This window comes from Nicotiana sylvestris, chromosome 6, assembly GCF_000393655.2.
Source record: "Nicotiana sylvestris chromosome 6, ASM39365v2, whole genome shotgun sequence".
Classification (NCBI taxonomy): Eukaryota; Viridiplantae; Streptophyta; class Magnoliopsida; order Solanales; family Solanaceae; genus Nicotiana; species Nicotiana sylvestris.
In genome coordinates, this window is record NC_091062.1 from 65,706,213 (window position 1) to 65,731,972 (window position 25,760).

The 25,760-nt window shown below is 37.4% G+C and overlaps 1 protein-coding gene across 6 annotated transcripts; it reads left to right on the forward strand.

Annotated features, from left to right (window-relative positions):
- The first annotated feature begins 762 nt into the window (after window positions 1-762).
- Window positions 763-24,343, forward strand: LOC104249859 (ion channel CASTOR-like). 6 transcript variants are annotated; one of them, XM_070150194.1, is made up of 13 exons: window positions 764-1,205; window positions 1,616-1,687; window positions 3,082-3,687; window positions 4,318-4,500; window positions 4,780-4,839; window positions 4,921-5,124; window positions 5,262-5,328; window positions 5,446-5,510; window positions 14,538-14,636; window positions 14,910-15,104; window positions 15,367-15,459; window positions 22,196-22,462; window positions 23,722-24,275. In XM_070150194.1, the coding sequence occupies exons 1-13, from the start codon at window positions 834-836 to the stop codon at window positions 23,938-23,940; spliced, it is 2,502 nt and encodes an 833-aa protein (XP_070006295.1). In that variant the 5' UTR covers window positions 764-833; the 3' UTR covers window positions 23,941-24,275. The 6 variants fall into 6 exon arrangements, with proteins under 6 accessions (XP_009804668.1, XP_009804667.1, XP_070006296.1 ...); XM_009806363.2 differs by having other exon boundaries at window positions 5,262-5,510; window positions 23,722-24,343; XM_009806368.2 differs by having other exon boundaries at window positions 1,093-1,192; window positions 5,262-5,510.
- Window positions 24,344-25,760: the final 1,417 nt, after the last annotated feature.

Here is a 25,760-nt window from a genome sequence, read left to right on the forward strand (position 1 = left end):
ATATTACCCTCCCCAGACCCCACTTGTGGGATTATACTGGGTCGTTGTTGTTGTTGTTGTATCATAGATAGTATCTCCACAGAGTTTCAATTTAGAAGTAATTCTGAACATCGCAGAATTATATTCTGAAATAAACTTAAAGTCTTGGAGCCTCAGATGAGCCCAATCATATCGTGCTTGTGGAAGAGTGACCAATTTTGAGTTGTCATATCTTTCCTTTAAGCTATTCCACAAAACACGTGGATCTTTGACTGTGAAATATTCTATTTTCAACTCTTCATCAAGGTGATGGCTCAAGAAAATCAAGGCCTTAGCACAGTCTTGGGTGGATGCTTTAGTTTTGTCTTTAATGGCGTCTCCAAGACTCATTGCATCTAAATGGATTTCAGCATCCAACACCCATGTCATATAGTTCTTGCCCGAAATTTCAAGGGCAACGAACTTTCTTTTCATAATGTCAGTCATAGTTAAAAAGAGGAGAAAAGTTATATCTTAGTCTTCCCAAAGGCTTCTTGAGACGGTAGAGTCTCGTGCTGATAACGTGTAATGAAACAATAAAAGAAGAAGAACAATATTGCAGAGAAAGAGAGGAAATTCTTATTGAATTTTGGGATGATTTACAATAGGGTAAGACCCTCTATTTATAGTAGGAAATAACTTAGCCACAAAGTAAAACTCTTTACAAAATAGATATTCCCTCTGAATAGAATTGTATTCGTAACGCCCGCAAAGTTTTGACTAATAAAACCCAAAAACACGATTGTCAAGAAAACCACAAGGACTAATATATTAGGCTACTGAAAACCCAGTAACTTTTGGTTCCAATTACCAAAATGACCTTGAACTCGGAGTCGCCGTCAACGAGCAACCGAGACTGGTTTTTCCCTTCACAATCGTTCAACGTTCCCCGAAGTCCGGCCCGGAGATTCTTTTCTCCTTACCCTCGAACGACGACCTCCTTCCAGAATTCTTCTTCAAATTTTACTTCGCCTCTGGCTGTACCCCGAACTTTACGACGCCGTATTAGTCACCGCCGCCGGATTCAGAACTCTGCTGGTGCTACTACAGATGAAATCGGCGGAAATTCAAACGATGCCGTTCTCATCCAGTCGGAGGACTGTCCAAGCTCCGGTAACAAAACGACAACGTCGGCTCATAAGAAATATACCGACTTTGTTCGTTGGCGAATGGCGTGCGTTATTGCAGTAACCTCTCTCTCTCCACATTGGCTAATTTTTACAAGATTATTGTTATTATGGAGAAGATTGCCGTTTTTTCTTCTTCGTTTGAATAGTTTTGTTTGAACTGCGTACTAGAAAGAAAATAGTTCGGTGGCGTTAGTTTTAGAAAAAGGTTGAGATATTTCCTTTTTGAATTTTTTTCCCTGTTTTATTTTTTCAACCAAACCCATTAAGAAACTGTAAACCTTTTCTCTAATGGTTTTTGGTCGAGAAAATTTTCCCAATTCTTTTTGATAAAACAAAATATGTTGCCGAGTTCTTTTTTACATTTTTGTAAAATATGGAAAAACAATTCAACATTGTTGCAAAATAAATGCTTCCTTAATTGGGGTTGAGTATGTAAATTACGATTTTGGTATATATTTTGGGTGCAGATGGTGGTGATGTGCTTTACATCTCTTCTGCACAAAAACTTTTCTTTGCAATATCAAGTTAGTGATTTGCAGGTAACTTCCAGTATCAAGATTTCTGACATGCATATAATTGTGTGTGTATGTATGTAAGTACGTTAGCAAGTTCGTGTGAAAGTTATACTACGTTGATACAATGATCATAGAATTACTACTTCTTCCAAAGGCTAAAGTTACGATGACCATGTTGATTCCATTTGTACCTCACTGTTGTTATTTGAAAAGTTCAAACGTTTTTCCTCTACTCCGGTTTTCTTAAACGTCTTTTATGCATTTTAGTTTTTCTTTTTCTAAATTTGGTCTGTACTACTCCTACTTATAAGATTTCTAGATATGTAAATCTTATTTCCCAAAAATCAAAGGCAATACTGGCCAAGGTCAACCGTAAATAGATATTTTGACCTTACACTTCAAGCCCCATCATTATTTTTTGAGGCGGAAGGGGTGGTCTGTTATTTATTGGACTGCCAGAATAACCCCAGGAAGGAAAGGGGAAGGAACCACAATGTAGGAATTGAACATGTTCAAAAGTTCAGCTCTAATCACGCAATTTTCCATTTTCCATTCTTTAGACTAGATATGATTCTACTTGAATCTAAGTTGGCATTCAATTTTTTGATAATAAATGGTAAATCTTATTAGACAAATAGTGCTAAGAAGGGACTAAAAATTTTCAAAAGTTCCTGTTGCCCTCCTCCTATGCAAGGACTCCATTAATTCCAAGATATCTTCAATGTCATTTGCTATATATTCCTTTTACTCCAGATATGCAAATTTTAACTACATTTCAACTTTACATAAGAGATACAGTCTTTTCTCCCCTAATCTTTTCTCCCCTAAAATATCCTGCTAGTTCTTTTTACTCAAATGTCCACAGTATACACCATTGGATTGTTTTCCATGCTTCTTTGCGCCTTTTCTCTATCTTCTGCCTTTTTCAGCAGCTTAGTATTTGTCTCAAATTTACAGGCATTACTGATTGGAGTCCATATAAGTTTAGGAATTCCATATCGGCCAAATAACTAGGCAATGGAGTAAAAAAAATGACTGTCTTATTCAGTTGCTTCCTTGCATTTGCTACATCTGCTGCACACACTGTAGCCTCTTCATTGTGAGTTACTTTGTGTCAAACAAGACTCTTGAAATGGCTACTTTAGGTGGAGCTCTTACTTTCCAGATCATCCTCCAAGGCCAACTCAAGTACTATCCATGAAAAGAAACCGTACGAATGTATAGCATTCACCTTTTCCAGTTATAAATTGACTTAAGTGTGCTTAATTTACTTTCTCGTAACTTTTCGCATGTGCAATTATATTGATGCTATAAATCTGGGCATTTGAGAAGTATAATTTGGCTGACATACATGGAAGATATTACTGGATCAGTCCCCTAACTGTCTACTTGTTTCTCTTTTCCTTCTTGTTATTCAGGATGAGTTTTCAACGCTCAATGCCAGATTGAGACACTGCAACATTTCAGATTCTATTGACATTATTGACTCAACGCCAGAACATAATATTTCCAGTGCAAGTTTAAAAATTACGGCATTGATTCTCTCACTCATGATGTTGTCCCTTCCTCTTGTTTTTATTAAATATATGGAGTATATCTCCAACGTTAGAAGACAGTTGGACAATACGACGGAGGAATTATCTCTGAACAAGCGGCTAGCTTACCGGGTGGATGTATTCTTATCGTTTCATCCTTATGCTAAACCACTAACCTTGTTAATTGCCACTTTGCTCCTGATTTCTCTTGGTGGCTTAGCACTTTTTGGCGTGACAGATGATAGCATAGCAGACTGCCTTTGGTTATCATGGACATATGTTGCAAATTCAGGAAATCATACTAATTCTGAGGGCATTGGTCCTCGTCTAGTGTCAGTTTCTGTTAGTTTCGGTGGAATGCTGATATTTGCCATGATGCTTGGACTAGTTTCTGATGCAATCTCAGAGAAATTTGACTCACTCAGGAAGGGAAGAAGTGAAGTAGTTGAGCAGAATCACACACTTATACTTGGTTGGAGTGATAAGCTGGTGGGTTTTGTAAATTTACTAGTCTGTTTTCTGACAAGCTCATAAGTTTTTCTTTTCCCTAGATAACTGTCCTCAAACTGTTTTTAGCACCTGATCTGCATCACAATCTACCTAGTAGGGGTTTTCTTATTTTGCATTGTTCAGAAGCCCTCTCTAAATTGCTTAAGATATCACCTCTCATTACTCCAAGAAAATGAGATGAAGCTCCAAAGGTTTGAATTTTCCTTTTATTTCTATAATAATAACTTTCAAGTGAATGGAGTAGAATCAGAAGAACCACATTAATTTTATTGCTCCAATTATTGTCCTGGTCAATCTTGTTTTTCTTTCAATTGGAGACAACCACATTAATTTTATTGATTGTCCTTTCCCTATTATTGACCATGCTCCATGACAATAACGAGATTACCAGGACAACAGTCGTCATTATTATGTAAGCAATTGGAACACAATTGAAAACTATCATCTAACTTTGATTAGTTGGCCTTGCAAAAAACTTATTTACATAGTGCAGCTGAGTATTACTGATATTTGCTGGAGATCTCTTAATAGCTCTGTATATTCTGGACAATATAAAGTGCCTCAGAGAAGTACCGGCCTTGTTCACAAAGAGTACATCTGTATACCCAGGGATCATTGCTGAATCAACTCGCAATAGCTAATGAGAGTTTGGGGGGTGGAACAGTTGTAGTCATGGCTGAGCGAGACAAAGAAGAGATGGAACTTGATATTGCTAAAATGGAGTTTGATTTTAGAGGAACTTCTGTCATATGTAGAAGTGGAAGCCCCTTGATTCTGGCTGACCTGAAAAAGGTATGCATTAAGTTTTGTTTCCAAACATAAATTATGTCTTAAAAGACCTTTTGTTCCCTGTTTTACATTGGTATAGAATGTAATTTTTATTTTAGAGATCTGATTCTCAATGCTTTATCCTGAAATTTTGCTAGTGTTTCACTCTTCTGAGTTTAAACAGCTTCTCATCAAGAGCCCACTTCTTTTCTCATGCTTTGATTGTTTAGAGAATGCTCCTGTAGTTTTCCAGAATTTGTAAGTTAAATAATTTTTTGAACTCACTAGATAAATCTTTAGTAGGTGTCCGTCTCTAAGGCTCGTGCAATAGTTGTCCTTGCTGAAGATGGGAATGCTGACCAGGTCAGAGCAATAACTATTTTTAGTAACTCATTTTCAGGATTGAAAGTTGTAGCAGGTATTAATAAAAAATTTATAATGTAGAGTGATGCCCGTGCTCTGAGGACAGTTTTAAGCCTGACAGGAGTAAAGGAAGGTCTTCGGGGGCACATAGTGGTTGAACTCAGTGATCTTGATAATGAGGTTCTTGTGAAACTTGTTGGTGGAGATCTTGTTGAAACTGTGGTGGCTCATGACGTAATTGGGCGATTAATGATCCAATGTGCTCGACAGCCAGGCCTTGCACAGGTCAGCTTCTTAGCTATGATCAAATTTGCTTTGTGACTAATGTCTAATTTAAACCTAGCTACTAAATTGAGTGGGAGATGAAATACTATCTGTGTCAATGAATCAAATTTTTTTCTCTATGGACTTGGCAATGGCAGATATGGGAAGACATCCTTGGATTTGAGAATTGCGAGTTCTACATCAAGAAATGGCCACAATTTCATGGTATGCAATTTGAAGAAGTCCTAATCAGTTTTCCTGATGCTATTCCTTGTGGCATCAAGGTGGCATCATCAGGTGGAAAAATAATACTGAATCCCGATGATTCCTATCTGTTGCAAGAAGGAGATGAGGTCCTTGTTATTGCTGAGGATGATGACTCATATGCTCCAGCACCACTGCCTATGGTGCGTACCCTGTTCTTAATATAACTATGTTCTTAATTTAACTATCTTCGCTTGTTTCTCTGCTTGAAACGTAATCAACCCAAATTGCAAGTTATAATGATGATAAAAAGGTGAATGAATAGCGTATTCATCAATAAAAAGGGTGGTCTTTTGGTGTAACTTAAGATTTAGATATATGTTGACTGTCGAGAACCTTTTGCTTGACTTCTATTTAGATGAGATGAACTGCATTCTATGTTTATTTATAGTCAATGTGTAGATTTTGAGAAGAAGAAAAGGCTTCTTATATTTTTGTGTTTGTTTACATCCCATGAACAGAGAAATTTATACAAAGCTCCTAATATTAATTAAGGAAATAAAATAAATTCATACAATCAATCCAGCTATTCGTAAAATTATGCTAATCAACACTCATAAATCAAATCTCCTTGAATCATGCTAATCAACACTCCCACTCAAGTTGGTGCAAAGATGTCGCACATGCCCAACTTGCAACTCAAAGTATAGAAAGTTCGCTTGTTGAGACCTTTGGTAAACACATCAGCTAGCTGTTTTTTCGATGGCACATGAAACAAACTCAACACACTAGTTGTAACTTTTTCTTTGATGAAGTGTGATCGATTTCCACATGCTTTGTTTGGTCATGCTGGACTGGATTATGAGCTATACTGATGGCAGCTTGTTGTCACAGTACAAGGAAAGTTTTTCTTTTTCAGACGGTCTCAATTCCTGTAGTAGCTTTTGTAGCCAAAACAGTTCGCAAACACCCTAGGCCATAGCTCTATATTCTGCCTTCACACTTGATTTAGCAACTACACTTAGCTTCTTGCTTCTCCAAGTAATCAAGTTTCCTCCTACGAGTGTACAATAATCGGATGTTGATCTTCTGTCATCTAGAGATCCAACCCAATCTGTGTCCGTAAAGGCTTCTATTTGGAGGTGATCATGTTTGGAGAAAAGTAGGCCTTTCCTTGGAGCAAACTTCAGATACCGCAAAATGTGGAAGACATCTTGCATATGAGGATCTTGGGGATCATGCATGAACTGACTCACCAGGCTAACTGAATAGGCTATGTTTGGTTAGTGTGGGAGAGATAAATGAGTCTTCTAGCCAACCTCTGATATCTCTCCTTATCAACGGACTCTCCAACTCCGCTTTGTAACTTGTGATTGCTTTCAATGGGCGATTCTACGGGTCTGCAACCTATCATACCAGTTTCTTTCAAGAGATCCAGAATATATTTCCTTTGAGAAATAAAGATCTCTTTTTTTGGATCTAGCAACCTCAATTCCTAAGAAGTACTGCAATTTTCTTAGATCCTTGATCTCAAATTCATGTGCCAACAAGTTCTTCAATCGTGCCATCTTCTCTTTGTCATCTCCGGTTATTACTATGTCATCAACATAAACTATGAGAAGAGTGAGTTTACCCGTTTGATATCTTATGAAGAGGGTGTGATCAACATTGCTTTGTTGGTAACCGAAGGAGATTATTGCTTTGCTGAATCTGTCAAACCACGCTCTAGGGGATTGCTTCAGTCCGTACAAGGCTTTCTTCGATCTGCATACCTTTCCTTGACTCTATGCAATATCAAATCCAGAGGAATCTCCATATACACCTCTTCTTCTAAGTTTACACGAAGAAATGCTTTCTTCCCATCAAATTGTTGCAAGTCCCTATCAAGATTAGCTGCATAAAACAAGAATTCTAATAGTGTTCATCTTAGCAATAGGGTCAAATGTCTTTTGATAATCCACTCATAAGTCTGAGTGAATCCCTTAGCAACCAATCTTGCTTTGAATCATTCAATTGAGTCATCAGCTTTGTGCTTCACAGTGAAGACCCATTTACAGCCAACCAACTTCTTGTCTGGTGGTGAAGTGACAAGTTTCCAAGTCTCATTTTTTTGACAAGGCCTTCATTTCTTCATCCTAGCTTGTTTCCATTTGAGATCTGCAAAAGCTTCCCTCCGATTCTGGGGAATAGACACAAAAGAAATAGACTAGCCAAAGGCTTTATAGGAGGGAGACAGAATTATAGGAGATAAAATTAGATAAAGGGTATTTGATTGTGCAAGATTTGACTCCTTTGCTGTGAGCAATAGGCGCATCTAACTCATTAGGAAATGTAGATAAATCACCGGTAGAAGAAGATTCAGTTTCGGTAGATTGTATGATGGCTTCTTCTGCTCCATTTCTCCTTGAGTAAGTTTTCAAATTAGGCCTATCCGAACGCCCAATAGTCTCTCCCTGAATTCTTTCTCCAATTTCACTTTCTCCTGTGACAATGTCATCAAGAGGTCCAGTAGTGGAAGTAGGTAGAATTACCTCTTCCTCTTTACTGCTCTTGCCCTCCTGAAGAGGTGATGAGGTAATACTGAAATAGGGCTCAGATTCTCGAAAGATAATATCCATGCTAACAAAAGCTCTCCTAGAGGGAGGATGATAATATTTATAACCTTTATGTGTCGGAGAATACCCAATAAAAACACACTTTATAGCTCTAGGATCAAGTTTCCCAAAATTTCTAGTGCGGACTGTGAGAACGCATGAGAGAAAAATATTCTATTGATTTATTAACAATGATACAATGAGCCCTATATATAATATATGTTCTACTCCTACTACACATGAGACTAAGATTATTTATTCATAACTATCTAAAACTCCCCTGAAGCCGGTGCATTCAAATCATAAACACCGAGCTTGTTACATATGTAACTAATACGAGGACTAGTGAGAGACTTGGTGAAAATATCTGCAAGCTGATCATTTGATGCGAGCTGATCATTTGACGTCACAAACTTTGTAGCAATGTCTCTTGAGAGTATTTTTTCTCCGACAAAGTGATAGACAATCTCAATGTGTTTAGTTCTCTCATGGAACACTAGATTTGACGCAATATGAAGGGCAGCTTGATTACCACGCACAAGTTCCATCTGGCTGATTTCACCAAATTTCCACTCCTTGAGCAACTGTTTGATCCAAGCTAGTTCACATGTTGCCATAGTCATTGCTCGATATTCTGCTTTTGCATTAGACCGAGCAACCACATTCTATTTCTTGCTCTTCCAAGACACAAAATTACCACCAACCAAAACACAATATCCAGACGTAGAACGTCTATCAAAAGGTGTTCCTGCCCAATCAGCATCTGAGTACCCAACGATCTACTCATGGCCTCGTTCCTCAAACAATAACCCTTTGCATGTAGCTGACTTTACATACCGAAGAATGCGAATGAATGCATCCCAATGACTATCACAGGGAGAATCCATAAACTGACTTACAACATTCACAGAAAAGGAAATGTCAGGTCTAGTCACTATGAGGTAATTTAATTTACCAACCAGTCGCCAATTACCTATCATTTAATTTAGAATTTGGATCCATCAAAGTGTCCACAGGTCTACAACCTGTCATTCCTATCTGCTCAAGAATGTCTAAGGCATACTTCCGTTGTGAGATCACAATATCGGAGCTAGATTGAGCAACTTCAATACCTAGAAAATATTTTAATCTGCCTAGGTTTTGACATACCTTCAGATATTTGCACGTTATGGAATCTGCAACTATTTAGTCTAAAGTGTTGAAAGAGATGTTGCTTCAACTTAGTAATACCATCCTGATCATTGTCGGTAATAACAATATCATCAACATAAACCACCAGATAAATACAGATATTTAGACCATATGAGTCATGCCAAACTCCTGAATAACTGTGCTGAACTTACCAAACCAGGCTCGAGGAGAATGCTTTAGACTATAAAGTGACCGGCGCAAGCGACATACAAGACCACTAGACTTTCCCTTAACAACAAAACAAGGTGGTTGCTCCATATAAACTTCATCCTCAAGATCACCGTGAAGAAAAGCATTCTTAATGTCCAACTGATAGAGAGGCCAATGGTGAACACGGAACAACAACCATGGATAGAAAAAGAGGGGTCATCCGGACCAACTTTTGGTATATCCTTTGGCAACAAGAGGGACGTTAAGTCGATCAACCTGGCCATCCGGACCAACTTTTGACTGCATAAACCCAACGACAACCAACACTAGATTTACCTGAAGGAAAAGGAACAAGCTCCCAAGTATCACTAGTATGTAAAGCAGACATCTCGTCAATCATAGCTTGTCACCATCCTGGATGAGACAATGCTTCACCTGTAGACTTAGGGATGGAAACAAAGGACAAAGAAGATACAAACGCATAATGGGGTGATGATAGACGATGATAACTTAATCCGACGTAATGGGGATTAGGATTAAGTATGGTCCGTGTACCTTTCCGAAGTGCAATTGGTTGACTAAGAGGAGACAAATCTGCAGTAGGAGCAGGGTCAGGTGCAGGACGTTAATCAATTGGGCCTGATGCTGGATGCAGACACCTATGATAAGCTAAAAGAGGTGTTCCTGTGTTCAGGGATCTGGGAGGAACAACACTAGATTCCTCAATGCTCAGTATGGGTAAGACTTCTATGGCGGAAGATGTAGAAGGAGTTATAGTTAACTTCTCAAAAGTCGGTATAGGTAAGACCTCTGATATATCAAGGTGATCAGAATAGGTGAAGTAAGGTCGAGACTCAAAAAATGTGACATCGGCTGACATAAAGTACCTACGAAGATCAGGTGAGTAGCAACGATATCCCTTTTGAACTCGAGAATAACTAAGGAAGACACACTTGAGAGCACGAGGAATTAACTTATCTTTTTCCAGAGCTATGTTATGAACGAAACATGTGCTCCCAAACACACGAGGGGGAAGAGAGTATAAGGGTGACTGAGGAAATAATACCAAATACAGAATCTGACTATGGATGGAAGATGAAGGCATTCGATTAATCTAGAACTACATCACCCCAAAAATGCAGCGGAACATGAGATTCAATTAGAAGTGTGCGAGCAGTCTCAATAAGGTGTATTATTTCTCTCTGCTACCCCATTCTGCTGAGGGGTATACGAACAAAATGTCTGATGAATAATTCCTTGTGAAGTCATAAACTGTTGAAATTGAGAGGATAAGTATTCTAAGGCATTATCACTATGAAAGATACGAATAGAAATGCCAAACTGATTTTTTATTTCAGCACAAAAACTTTGGAATGTAGAAAACAACTCAGAACATGTTCATTAGGAAAATCCAAGTACATCTTGAGTAATCATCGATGAAACTAACAAAATAACGAAACCATAAGGTTGAACTGACTCTACTAGTACCCATATATCAGAATGAACTAAAGAAAAAACAGACTCTGCATGACTCAACATTATGCGAAAAAGTGGCTCGGGTATGTTTTCTAAGTTGACACGACTCACAATCTAATGTAGACAAACTAGATAAACTAGGCACCATCTTTTGAAGCTTGGATAAACTTGGATGTCCTAAACGTTTATGAATTAGGTCTGGAGAATCTATAACTGGACATGCTGTGGAAGGATTGAGTGAGTCAAGGTAGTAAAGGCCTTGTGATTCACACCCTGTGCCAATCGTCTGTATCGTACTGCGGTACTACATAACAAAATAGTCATAAATAAAGTATATACCACAATGGAGGACACGAGTCAACCGACTAACCGATGCAAGATTAAAAGGATAACCAGAGACATAAAGAACAGACTCTAAAGTGACAGAGGATAATGGATTAGCTTGTCCAACTCCTTTTGCTTTTGTTTGGACTCCATTGGGTAAAGTAACACTGGGAAGAGACAGTGAATAAACAATATTTGACAAAAGTGGCCTATTACCATAAATATGATCAGAGGCGTCTGAATCCATGACCCACGATCCAAGAGTAGTAGACCGGGAAATACAAGCAAGAATTACCAGCAACAGAAGTATCAGTCTGAGCAATAAAGGCTACTTGTGGAGGTGTTTGCTTACTTGCTCGATACTGAAAGAACTCATTATATTTCCCTTCAGATAAAGAAAACCTCTGGTTACTTGCCGTCTCTGTTTGAGCAATATGAGCATTTTTAGGTGGTTGACCATGCAAGGAGTAACACACCTCACGGGCGTGTCCACGTCTATTACAATAAGAATACCTGGGTCGAGACCTTCCAAAACGAGCTACTCCTCGTCTATTCTCCATAATATGAGATACCCGATTTTCCACTGTCTGGGATGCGAGAACAAGGAGTCAGCTAGCTGTCTGTGATGAGATCACTATGTGACTAGGCGCTGCAGCATGGCGAAGTAATCGACAGAATAGTTCATCAACTGTAGGGGCAGTCGGACTAGCCAAAATCTGGTCACGCACTGAATCAAGGTCATTAGGAAGTCCAGTGAGTGTAAGAACTAGAAACATCTTTTGTCGTTGCTCTTGATGCTTTTTAACAACGGCATCAACTTCTCAAATTCCTCCCTGACTGCCCGTACTTGTCCCAAGTAAGTCGACATATCCAATTCCCGTTTTTTCAAATTTGTCATTCGCGATATCACATCGAAGAAACAAGATATGTCATTAGCGTATAAAATACGAGCCTTTCCCAAACTAAATGACATGCTTGGAACAGACGAAACAAATGCATCAACTTGGAATCAATAGATCACCACAAGATACTACATAACTGGGCATCGATCTTTTCTCATTGTGCTTTGGCCTTTTAATCTCCCTCACTAGCCTTTTTGGTTAAGTGATCTTGAACACCTTGACCTTTACATCACAACTCCACAGACGAAGCCCAATATAAATAATTTGAACTTCCAAGTAGGGGTTCAGAAGTAATCATAAAGGCTGAATTTCCAACTCCACTGTTTTTGGAATCAAAAGCATCAATTTCGAGAGACATGATTGGATCAAATAATTACGAAGTCACAAAATTGGTGGCAAAGTTGGTCCAAAATTGTGTTAGGTTACAAAACTTCCCGAGGACTTTGAAAATTGAGGGGTTTAATTGGCATTCTGTTGATAAGATAGACAACTGCTAAAATAGCATCCGGTAGTAAGGTTTTGGTAGATGCATGGTGAAGATAAGATATTTTGCTACTTCTAACACATATTTTTTCTTTCAACGACCCCATGTTGTGCACTAGTGTAAGGACAACTAGTTTGAAGGACTACCCCATTGGACTCCAAATAAGTACCAAATCTTTTATCCATGTATTCGCTGCCATTGTCAGTTCTTAAAATTTTTATTTTGGCATCAAGCTGAGTATAAATCATCTTATAAAATGACTGAAAACAAGAGAAAACTTCACTTTTGTCTTTTAACAAATATAACCAAGTCATCCTAGTGGACCAATCAATGAAAGTAACAAATCCTCGATTACCAGACAAAGAAACAGTTTGGGTAGGACCCCATACATCAGAATAAATAGTCATAAACGGAGTTGTACTTCTATTATCACTCACAGGATAAGAGTTTCTAGTATGCTTGATATATTCACACACATCACAAAACAAAGATTCAAATCGAGTCCTTGAAAATAAATCGAGATATAACTTCTTCAAAACAAAAAATGATGGGTGTCCTAACCGTCTATGCCACTGTATTATTTCTTGGTTGCCATCCTTGCTTTCCCCAAAAAAAGCTTGACCAGAGTTTTGAATTCCATCTAATATATACAAGTCATCACGCAATCTACCACGGCCAATTTTTCCTGTTTGATGATCCTGAAAAATACAATGATCGGGAAAGAACTCGATTTTATAGTTTAGAGCTTTGGTGATGGCACTAACAAATAAAAGATTGACAGGGAACTCAAAGACATGGAGCGCGGATGATAGTTTAATATTAGAAGTACAAATAACAGAATCTGTTTTAGAGATAGGTGTTAAAGAACCATTGGCTATTTTAACATTATCTCCTTTGGAACACGGAGAATAATTTTGAATGCCTTTAGAAGAGCCTATCATGTGTCTATTTGCACCAGAATCAACAATCCAAGAATTAAGGTGAGTAGTAAAGGCAATACCTGAATGCACATGGTTGGATGTGGCAAAATTAGCGGAGTCAAGTTTGGCTAGGAGGTGGCGGAGAAGCTGAATTTCATCCGAAGACAAGATTTTTCCAGAAATTGTCTCCTTGAATGTCTCCATATTGCTGGCCAATCAGAAAGAAATCTGAAGAAAATTGCTCAAAAATAATCTGCCTCGCTGGCAACCAAATCTGTCTCGAGCGAACCTTAGCTCCAGTGAACGGAAAAATCAAAACTGGTAGGGATAGGCTCGGAATGTTCCAACGACCCTAATAGAAAGGAAAATTCCAAAAATAAAACTGACCAGACCTCTACCTCTTTGATAAATACGGACCCTAGGGCTGCGAGGGAGATAACTCACCTCAAAAAGCCAGGAATGGATCTGATACCATGTAGATTTTGAGAAGAAGAAAAGGCTTCTTATGTTTTTGTGTGTATTTACATCCCATGAGCAAGGGAATTTATACAAAGCTCCTAATGCTAATTAGGAAAATAAAATAAATCTATACAATCAATCCAGCTATCATATCAAATCAAATAAAATTAGATCTCCTAAATATAATCAAATCTCCTGAAATCATGCTAATCAACACTCCTAAATCAAATCTCCTTGAATCATGCTAATCAACACAACAGAATCTAGGTTATGACTTTGGACCACCTTAAATTAGATTGGAAATTTTCGTGCTGCAGAGAAAATTGAGCTTGGATAAAAAAATTAGCAATGTCGACCTCTCAGAATACAAGAAAAAGCTTTTATTAGGTTCATGATAATCATGAAAAAGCTTACTTAAAAGTTGAGAGGAAAAACTCGACAACTTTATTGTTTCAGTGGATCACTTGAAGGAAATCCTCTTCTGCTTTGTAATTGAGAGGGTATTCCAAGCATGGAATTCAAGCAAGCAGAACATGGCATGAATAGACTTTTTAAGGTTTAATTAATTTGGTTATTCAGGTCAAAGAAGCATCTTTGATGCACATTGTCCGACCAACAAGAAAGCCACAGAAGATCCTACTTACTGGATGGGGACGAGACATTGATGATATGATTGTGGTGAGTTTGAATCAAAGCTCCTAATCCTTTTCATTTAACCTGAATTCTGCAGGTTCAGGGAGGAAACTTGCCAAAGAACTTAATTATTCCAAAGACTACAGAGCGGATTCTGTTTTGTGGTTGGCGACGAGATATGGAGGATATGATACTGGTAATCTTGTGAGGAGCTAACTGTATACTTTCCTTACTCATGCAAGCATTTGTCTATAGATTATGGCGGTAGAGATCCCTCGCTTGTTTTCCATATCTTCCTACTTCCTTTCAGGCTGTATATTTGCTTCCATGTTTTCTAATATCTGAATATTTTCTCATTCCATATCTTAGTTCCAGAGACTGATGAAAGAAGCCAAGAAAAAAAAACAAAGTATTTAAAATCTTTAAAATGATGCTCAGTAACTCCAACAACCTCAGCTGTTCATTCTAGGTATTGGATGCCTTCTTAGCGCATGGGTCAGAGTTGTGGATGTTCAATGAAGTTTGCGAGAAGGAAAGAGAAAAGAAGCTAACAGATGGTGGCCTAGATATTAGCCGGCTGGCAAACATAATACTGGTAAACCGCGAGGGTAATGCTGTGATACGGCGACATCTAGAAAGTCTTCCCTTAGAATCATTTGGCTCGGTGAGTAAGATTCGCTAACTATGCACAAAGATGCAGTTTAGGTAGAATGAAGTGATTGTGTGCTGATGTTAACGACACTCAGAAGGATTGGATCCTTTACTCTCTTCTGCTAGAATGGGTGGGAAGTTGGGTGGGGTTGCTGGTGTTCCTGCTCATATTGTGTTTTTTATAACTTGTATTGCTGTTCTTATCTTATCTCTTCTGTGAATATTTTGTCTTCCCTTCTAAGTTTCCACTATTCTTATTTTTTGTTGTTGTGTAGATCTTAATTTTGGCTGATGAGTCAGTGGAAGATTCCGCAATTCAGGCAGATTCCAGATCACTTGCCACATTACTGTTAATACGAGACATTCAGGTGCTTTGTGGAAGGGTTATTTTATATCTTTTCCAGTGCCACATTTATGTTATTTTGTGCCCCTTTACTTCTATTAATGTCTCATGTTTTGTTGTTTTGTTTTATGTAAAGCCAAATTCACCAATTGGCTATCCTGGCCTGTGGTGCTGGGGATTTGGTATTGGCCCCTACCTTGTATATTAAAATCCAAAAATAAATACATAAAGGAGGGGAATATGGAACCTTATCTCCTCAAATCCTAAGCGAGTGTTAGACATGCCCAACACTTTTCATCGATGAAGCTTATAAAAGAATCCTCTAGTGTAACAATACATGTCACAACTATTTGTTGATTGGTTGTACTTTTAGGAAGATTTTATTTTATTTGGTAGTTTGATTTTAGGAATTTGATAGGTGTATTGATTGTATACTAATTGTGCTGATTTATTTAGTTTCATTAATTAGTAATAGGATCTTTGTATAAATTTCCTTGTTCATGGAATGTAGCAATCATCACAGAAATCTCTTCTTGCTAAAGATCTTCATGTTATCACAGCAGGACCCATCCCAACCTGATGTTGGGCCGTTATATTATATTGCTCGCGCTCCAGATGTCCAGTCCTTGGCATTGTGTGTGTGTGGGTGGATGGGGGGGGGGAGGGACCGGGGGACGAGGTGAGAAGAGCCCAAATCTCTAAGGTGTCGTTTGGTAGGGCGTATAAGAATAATGCTAAATAAGGTGTAATAGTAATGCAGAGGTTAGTAATGCAAGCATTAGTTATACAGAGATTATTTCTTATGCATTGTTTGGTGTGGTGTATTAAAAATTAAAATGCATTGCATAACTTTTAGGGGTCGTTTGGTATGATGCATTAGATAAGCTAATGCATGCATTAGATAAGCTAATGCATGCATTAGCTTTGTGTATTAATAATACAATGTTTGGTAGACATTTTGAATCTATGCATTAGTTATGCAGGCATTAGTTATACATCCTATTTGGTATTATCCTATGCATAACTAATGCATAGAAAACAATGGTATTAACAATGCAATGGGTTTTAATGCATGCATTAGCTTAGTTAAAGACAAAATTGTCCTTCAAAATTTATGCTTGATTAAAATATGCTAGTTAGTATATTAATGCAAGTTCAAAATAATCCAAATAGTGAGAAATAAAATTATATCCCTAGTAAATAAATAAATACTTAGCATATTTTCTTTTTTATAAATAAATATTTAATTTTATTTTACAATATAGGTAGACAAATAAAATAATTTTTTTAAACTTTTTCATATAAAAACATTTCTCAACATATGTTTCTTTTAAAAAAGTTAGAGTGTGGACTAGTTTTGAGAGCATTTTTGTAAACAAACAATTCTTTTAGAAATTGTGCAATACTTTAATACATCAAACCAAACAATGGATAAGAAATATGTCAGCATAACTAATACTTGCATAACTAATGCAAGCATAACTAATACCAGCATTACTAATACACTCTATTCACCATTATTCTTATGCACCCTACCAAACAACCCCTTAAGAAATTTAGTTGTTTACAAAAATGCCCTCCATATTCTTTAACTTAAAGAACTTTAAGGATAATTTTGTCTTTAACCATGCTAATGCATGCATTAATAGCCTTTGTATTGCTAATGCCATGGTTTTCTATGCATTAGTTATAAATAGGATAATACCAAATAGAGTGTATAACTAATGCTTGTATTAATTATACATAGGTTGAAAAAGTGTACCAAACAAAACATTACTAATACACAAAGCTAATGCATGCATTATTTTCTCTAACACACTCTACCAAACGACCTCTAAGAAATATTTATTGCTTGATACTACTGAAAGAATGTAGAATTCAACTAGGCGCACTTACTCTCGTAAGGGAAATGATGCCTAGATCTTTGAGATTCAAAATAAAATTCATGCCACTAAGCAAGGTGAGTTGACTATCACTGATTACTATTTCGAGTTAAGTGGGTTATGACAGTAGATTGACTGCTATCAAGATCTCCAAGCAAATTGTATCAAAGATGAAGTTCTCTTTCAAAAATTGATTAAAAAGGAAAGTGTCCATGATTTTCTGGACGGTTTGGATCAAGAGTATGATCAGATCAGGGTTCAAGTTCTTGTAAAATTCCTTTTCCTTCTCGGGAGGATGCATATTCTTATGTTTAACAAGAAGATAGTCGACGAGTGGTCAATGTTTTATTCAAGACTAACTGAGAAGTTTGGGTTAGTTGTGTTTCTGGAGCAACCAAGGGCAACCACCTATAATAAAGATCACCTACACTTTGATTATTGTGGAAAGCCAAGCCATACAAAGGAAACATGCTGGAAACTACATGGTAGACCAACTAGAAGTTGTGGGGGAAATCGTGTAGCTCTGGTAAAAGGTCAGGCTAATATTGCAGAAAATGTGGAGACATCCAAGTAAACTGCTTTTGGAGAAACTGTCTTTAGATGAAGTTCGGCATCTTTGCCGTCTCTTGAACAAAATTGACTCTTCTAATGTTGTCACTTCCAATTATGTGCAGTCAGGTATTGCCTTTAATGTTCGCATTAATTCTTGGATTATTGATTCTGGTGCGAATAGACATATGACAGGCTCCTCTCAAGGCTTTCAAAACTACTCTCCTAATCCCAAAAAGGATTTTGTCAGAATAGCCAATGGCTACTTAACTCCTGTCTCTGGAACAAGTTCTATTGTCTGTACACCTGTTATTGCATTATCAGCCATTCTCCATGTACCTGAGTTTCCTGGTAGAACCATCACCAAAAACTAAACTATAGTGTCGAGTTCTTTCCTATCATTGTGTTTTTCAGGATCTTCAAAGAAGGAAGAGGATTGACCGTGGTGGATTGTATGATAACTTAAATTTGACTGATGGAACTCGAGACTCTTGGTCAAGCCATTTTGGAGGAAATAAGGATATCAAACAAAAAATAATACGGCGGCATAGACGGTTGGGGCACCTATTATTTTTTTGTTTTAAAGAAGTTATATCCTTATCCTAAGTTTATTTTTCAAAATCGAGTTTGAATCTTTGTCTTTGTGATGCTTGTCAAGATGCCAAGCATACTAGAAACTATTCTCCTTTGAGTGATAATAAAAGTACAATTCCTTTTTCAACTATTCATTCTGATGTACAGGGTCCTATTCAAATAGTTTCTCTGTTTGGTAGTCAACAATTTGTTACTTTTATTGATTGTTGCACTAGGATGACTTGGGGATATTTGTTAAAGACCAAAAGTGAAGTTTTCTCCTGCTTTCAATCATTTTATAAGATAATTTGTACTCAATTTGAGGCTAAGATAAAAATCTTGTGATTTGACAATACCATAGAATACATGGATAAAATTTTTGCTGCTTATTTGGAGTATTATGAGATAATCCGTCAAATCGTACTAGTTGCACAAAATGGGGTTGCGAAAGAAAAAATAGAAATTTATTAGAAGTGGCAAGATATCTTATGTTTACCATGAATCTATCAAATCCTTATGGGGGTTGGCATTCTAGAAGCTGCCTATCTCATCAATGGAATGCCACTTAAAGGGTAAGAATGATTATATTGTTCCTCTGAAGGTATTTGGGTGTGTCTGCTTTGTTGTTCACACTAGGAACTCTGGAAAACTTGATCCTAGAGCTCTTAAATGTCTTTATTGGATATTCTCCAACACAAAAAGAGTACAAATTTAATCATCCTCCCTCCAGGAGATCTTTTATCACCATGGTTGTTACCTTTCGAGAAGTTGAACCCTCTTTAGAATTACACCATCATTTCTTGGGTGGGGGTGGGGGGGAGAAAGAAGTATAAGGAGGAAGAGATGATTTTTCCAAGTTCTACTGTTGAAACCACTACCACTACCATACGAGGAAAGTGAAATTGGAGAAAGAATTTAGGGAGACTATTGGGCGTTTGGATAGACTTGATTTGAGAACTGACTCAAGGAAAAATAGAGCAGAAGAAGCCATCATGCAATTTGCCAAAGCTGAACCCTTTTTTACTGGTGAGTTATCTACATTTCTTAGTAAGTTAGATTTCTCTATTTCTTACAAAAAAAGAGTCAGATCTTGTACCAAACATCATTTGTGTAATTTTGTTTCTTTAATTCCCTGTCTCCCTCCTATAAAGCCTTTGCCTTGTTTTTTTTTTTGTGTCTATTCCTAGAATAGGAGAGAAGCTTTTGTAGATCCTAAATGGTAGCAAGCTATGATTGAAGAAATTAAGGCCTTGTCGAAAAATAAGACTTTGGAATTTGTCACTTCATCACCGGATAATAAGTTTGTTGGTTGCAAATGGGTCTTCACTATGAAACACAAAGTTGATGGCTCAATTAAAAAATTCAAAGCAAGATTGGTGGCTAAGAGATTTACTCAGACTTATGAAGAAGAGGTGTGTATGGAGATTCCTCCTAGATTTGATATTGAACAGAGTCAAGGAAAGGTGTGCAGACTGAATAAAGCCCTATACGAATTGAAGCAATCCCTTAGAGCTTGAGTTAACAGGTTCTGCAAAGCAATGACATCCTTTAGTTTCCAACAAACCAATGCCGATCGTACTCTCTTCATAAGACATCAAAGCAATAAAGTCACTCTTCTCATAGTTTATGTTGATGACATAGCAATGACAGGAGATGACAACAAGGAGTGTCCGATTGAAGAAGTTGTTGGCACAGGAATTTGAGATCAAGGATCTTGGAAAATTGCAGTATTTCTTAGGAATTGAGGTTGCCAGATCAAAAAAGGGAATCTTTATTTCTCAACAACAACATGCCCAATGAAATCCCACAAGTGGAGTCAGGGGAGGGTAGTGTGTATGCAAACTTTACTCCTACCTTGTGTAGGTAGAGAAGGTAGAGACGTTTTCGATAGACCCTCGGCAAGTTACAAATTGCAAACTAGCAGAATCGCCTTTTGAAAACAATCACAAGTTACAAACATGAGTTGGAGAGTCTGTTGATTAGGAGAGATATCAGAGGTTGGTTGGAAGACTTATTCATTTTTTCCACACTAGACCAGATATAACCTATTCAGTCAGCTTGATAGGTCAGTTAATGCATGATCCCCGAGATCCTCATATGCAAGTTGTCTTTTACATTTTACGGTATCTGAAGTTGCAAAGGTCTACTTTTCTCCAAACTTGATCACCTCCAAGTAGAAGCGTATATAGATGTTGATTGAGCTGGATCTCTAGATGACAGAAGATTTACATTCGGTTACTGTACACTCGTTGGAGGGAACTTACTTAATTCAAGAAGCAAAGTGTAGTTGCTATATCAAGTGCGAGAGCATAGTAGATCTATGACCCAGGGTGTTTGTGAACTTCTTTGGTTGCAAAAGTTACTAGAGGAATTGAGACTGTCAAGAAAGGGAAAACTTTCCTTATACTGTGACAACAAGGCTACCATCAGTATAACTCATTATCCAATCCAGTATGACGTGTTGAAATTGCACGACACTTCATCAAAGAAAAAGTTATGAGTGGGAACTTTATATAAATTCCCTTGTTCATGGGATGTAGCAATCATCATAGAAATACAAAAAGCCTTTTCTTCTTGCTAGAAGTTTTCACTATTTACATTTGATCCTAGTGCTAATCTAACTAGGCACAGAAAAGGAAATAAGGAGGACTCCATGTAGAATTTCTAATCTGACATAAGAAGAGAAAGAGGTAGAAATCCTGTACAATGATTTTCACAAAAAAATAGATCCATGTTGTTTCATGTCGTTTAGTATATGACATAATATGATTCTCTCCGAATGACATCCAGTCTACTATACACCCTGTAACCTCATGAGTACACCAAAAATAAACTAGGGATGAGGGGCTATTCCTCAAATGTACGTAGTTGTTCTCTATCCCGTTAAAAACTTTTTCTCTATCCCACCAAAAGATCTCCTATTTCCTTCCGTTCACAGGACCCATATGAGTGCTAGTGGAGCAACATACCAAGCTCTTCAAAAAAATTTCCTTGTGAATTTCCAGCTGGAGAGTAACTCCTTCACTGTGCGGGGCGTCATCATTGCGTCCCAAACCTAATTCGAAATCTCACACCATAAGCGAATTGCCACGAACAAATGTAGGGGTAGGTTGTCCACATCTTCACCTGGACATTTGCACATGAAGAGCCAGCTGACATATAATCTGCTTTTTTCTCAAATTTTCAGCTCAGTATGGCTCCTCTCATTGCCAACCAAGTGGAAAATTACACCTTTTTAAAATTTTATGTGTAGTATATTTCAAGTTTCCAGGTTCAACCAGGTTCTGTTTTCTTTTTCCCTGTCCCCCATGTCTAGCCGATCAGATTGCCTCATAATTCATGACTGATTTGTCAGTCTTTGTCATCAACCACCTGCATTATTTCCTTTCTGGCATGGGTTCTTCCAGCAGTATTACTACATTCATGTGCAAATTTTGGTGTCTTCCCTCAACAGAACCGGTAGTTTGCTCTTGATAAGTAACCTTGGACCCCAATATACTTTACTCAATGAAGGACACTATTGGCAGGATCAGGAATGGAAGTACAAGTCCTCTTACCCATTGAACAATTAGAAATTTTTCCAAATTTAACTGCAAAGATATAAGATTTCTCAAGGAAGAATCAAGTCATCTGCCCCATTGAGTTTCATTTCGATGCATGATTTCTGTTCCAGTAAAATGGCAATGTTTTTGTATTATCTTGTTAAAGCTGCGACATCAGATCTTGCACTCAGAAATCTTTTTTCTGGTTTCGCAGGCAAAACGCCTTCCATATAGAGAAGCTATGGCTTCCAAAATTCACAGGGGTAGCTCCTCCCAAGGCTCCTGGAGAGAGGAGATGCAGCAGGCTTCAGATAAGTCAGTTATAATCAGTGAAATTTTGGACCCAAGGACTAAAAACCTCTTGTCTATGTCAAAGATAAGTGACTATGTTTTGTCAAATGAGCTTGTTAGCATGGCATTGGCCATGGTGGCAGAGGACCGTCAAATAAATGATGTTTTGGAAGAACTTTTCGCTGAAGAGGTGAGGCAACTGGCATGAGTCATGCTTACTGGGTTTCTTGATTTTCTCTGTCAAGTATTAGAGGAGCCACATTCTGCCCCAGTACACAGTCTAAGTTGCTCCGGCACGGCAGTTTAGGTGTCGCACTCGTGTTGGCACGACACTAGTATGGGTGTGGGTATGGGATCTGTACCGGATCTGGTCAAATAATTTTGGGTATTTTGACCATGACGGACGAAAAAACTTGAGACGAGATATAATTTGATTCCCGAAATCAGAACCAAAATTAGGGTAAATTTGAAGAAAATAGCATGACCTTATCTAGGAAATCAATCATTTACTTATCTACAACTTGAGAATTAAAAAAAGAATTGACACTTTACAAGCTATACGTAAGTATTCCACAAATTTCTCATAATTTGGATATATTTATTTTTTTGAATTATTTTCAGCCGCATCCCCGCACCCGTATCCGTTCTAGGATCCGTATTCCCGAATCTTAAAATTTGCATCTTGAAGGATCCGACCTCTAGATCCGCACCTGTGTCCGAGCAACTTAGCATCCAGTATGCAGACAGTGAGCTTTTAGGGATTATGTACATCCGGGTTATTATAGGAGATCCAACACTCCGTTTATTAGGGAAAGCTAACAACTCAAGTAACATGACACTATACATATATCTTTAAACATATCAAAATAGAAAAGAAAAAACAAAAACAAAATACAAGAGTGAAAAATAAAAGAGTACAAGCTATACCGGACTCCATTTTCTCCGTTGATGTTAGAAACAGAACAACAAACCAACGAACCATATTAGCCATGGAATTAGAAAGAAAGAGTCACTTTGCTGTAGATTTCCAAAATAGGGCTTTAATACCCTTTACGCTGCGTTGATTGGAATCCATCTCTTTTAGCATATTCCACTTATAAAGAGTTTATACTTTCCTAAAAAGAAATTGAAAAGGATCTGACATCCAAGTTGAAGCAGAATCAGAATCAGAAAAATAAAGTACCATGTGAAACTTTCACAACATTTGACTCTCAGTTGTGTTATCAAACCTTCCATCCGTAAATGTCAGTTAGGACACATTCCTCATTTTTATAAACTTGAGACAGTTATATCACTTGCTTCAAAATTTTAAAAATTGAGAGTATTCAATGTTTCTCTAGATGTTGAAGCATGAAATCCTTTCCTATCATGCTAGTATTCTGCGACCTATATTAAGGCTGCAGTTATTATTGTTGTCCATGACTAATAAAAACCTTTTTGACATTGCAGGGAAATGAGATGCAAATAAGAGGGGCAGATCTCTACCTTTGTGAGGGTGAGGAGTTGAGTTTTTACGAAGTGCTCCTACGTGCGCGACAAAGAAGAGAGATTGTGATTGGTTACCGTCTTGCTAATGCAGAAAAAGCTATCATCAATCCCCCGGCCAAAACAGAGAGAAGAAGGTGGTCAGTTAAGGATGTTTTTGTTATAATAGCTGACAAGGAATAAAATATACCAACAGTGAAATCCTTTTAGCCACCTGAATTTCTCGCGTATCACTGGTAATGCAAGGTGCTGTAAGATCTTGTCAGATCACATCTCAAATAAATGAGCTATGGATGGAGATGAAAGAGCACTGAGCACTGAGAACCAATTTGTTGCCTCATCAGCTCTTGTTGTTCGTTCACGGAGTGTACTAGGATAATTGGCTGAACATAATTGGTTACAGTTTTCTCTAAATGCCATACGCAGTAGACTCTTTCCTCTCATGAAAAGGTGTAACAATGTCTCTATAACGATGCCAATTCTGTTGTATATCAAGCCTTCAATGTGTTGTACCACTACACTAACTGTATCGGCACAAATATTTATGTTAGCACTTCGATCTATAATGCAGAAAGGTATCATCAAATTCTTGGGCTATGTTTCGACATCTTTTATTTATAATTTTGTTTTGACTAGACATGTCATTAAAGATGCAACCTGCAGGTGGAAAGGTAAAAAGGAATAGTAAAGGTAACCTTTCAACCATCAAGTGGAATGTGAAGGCTATCATGGGAACACTAGCAGAGAAAGCAAGTGTATCAGACTGGGGGGCATGTTTTGCTAAATTCGTAACACAAACTAGGTCGATATGGTAATTCACTGTTGCCCAACTACTTTTTTTTTTTCCTCCATAATCTGCCATTTTCGGCCTCCAGAATTAAAAAAATTCCCCCCCCCCCCCTTAGAAATTTAAAAAAGTTACATCCTTACCCTTTAAAAAACTATAAATAGCCTCCCCTCTTTATTTTTCACACACAACTCTCTCAAGTTTTATTCTTTCCCCCTCTTTCTCTTTATATTGCTTTCAAAAATCTATTGACATAATGGATAGTCCTACGTGCCTAGAGCCGAAGAAGAAGTAAGATGTGGAATAATTTTGATCAAATAAATAAATTGTGAACTTTGTACGCAAACATATAAGCATGAGCCCAGGGCAAATAGAGGGGGGACGTGTACTCTGGTTAGACACTTATTGTGAAAATACTGTCACGACCCAAGATCCATGTGACTAGCATTAACACACTACTCAGCCCGAGCAAATCGAATCTATGTATAAAGAGAAATTTTCATAAAACACTATTTTTAGTAGTAATTAGCCATCTATAGATACAATTTGCTATATTATGGATTATAGATACCTTTTATTTGGTTATAAGATGTATTTGATGTATTTAAGCTATTGTATTCATGAATACAGTAGCAAAAATATGCGTGAATCAGGGAAGTCCAGCTAATCAGTTGTTGTATTCGAGTGTATTCGATTGTATTCATGGAGTGAAACATGGGATTACAGCTGGACAAATTATTGTATTCGACTGTATTCACGGCATGAAATAGGGGATTATACTGTTTTTAAAATGGAAAGTGAATCAATTAACATAATAGACTCCTAATATAACTCAACAAACTCAATTATAACACAAAATTTGTATTTTCAGTTACAAAAAAGATTCTCAACCAAAATATACCCCAAAAATATAGCAATCTTCAGAGAAATTATATAATACATCTGAATACATAAATTATATTAATTAAAATAAACTTATGAATACATTCATGGCATATAGCGAGACAGTGAATAAGATGAAATACATAGAATACAATGGGATACATTGAAATACAATGAAAAAAAGACAGAGAATACAATAAAATACATGGAATACAGCGAGATACATTGAATTACAATTAAAAAAAAGGCAGCGGAAGGATCATTGAGGAGTTTAAGGACTGCTTGTGAGAGGGTGAGAAGGACTCTGTCATCGACTGCACAGACCACAATTGAG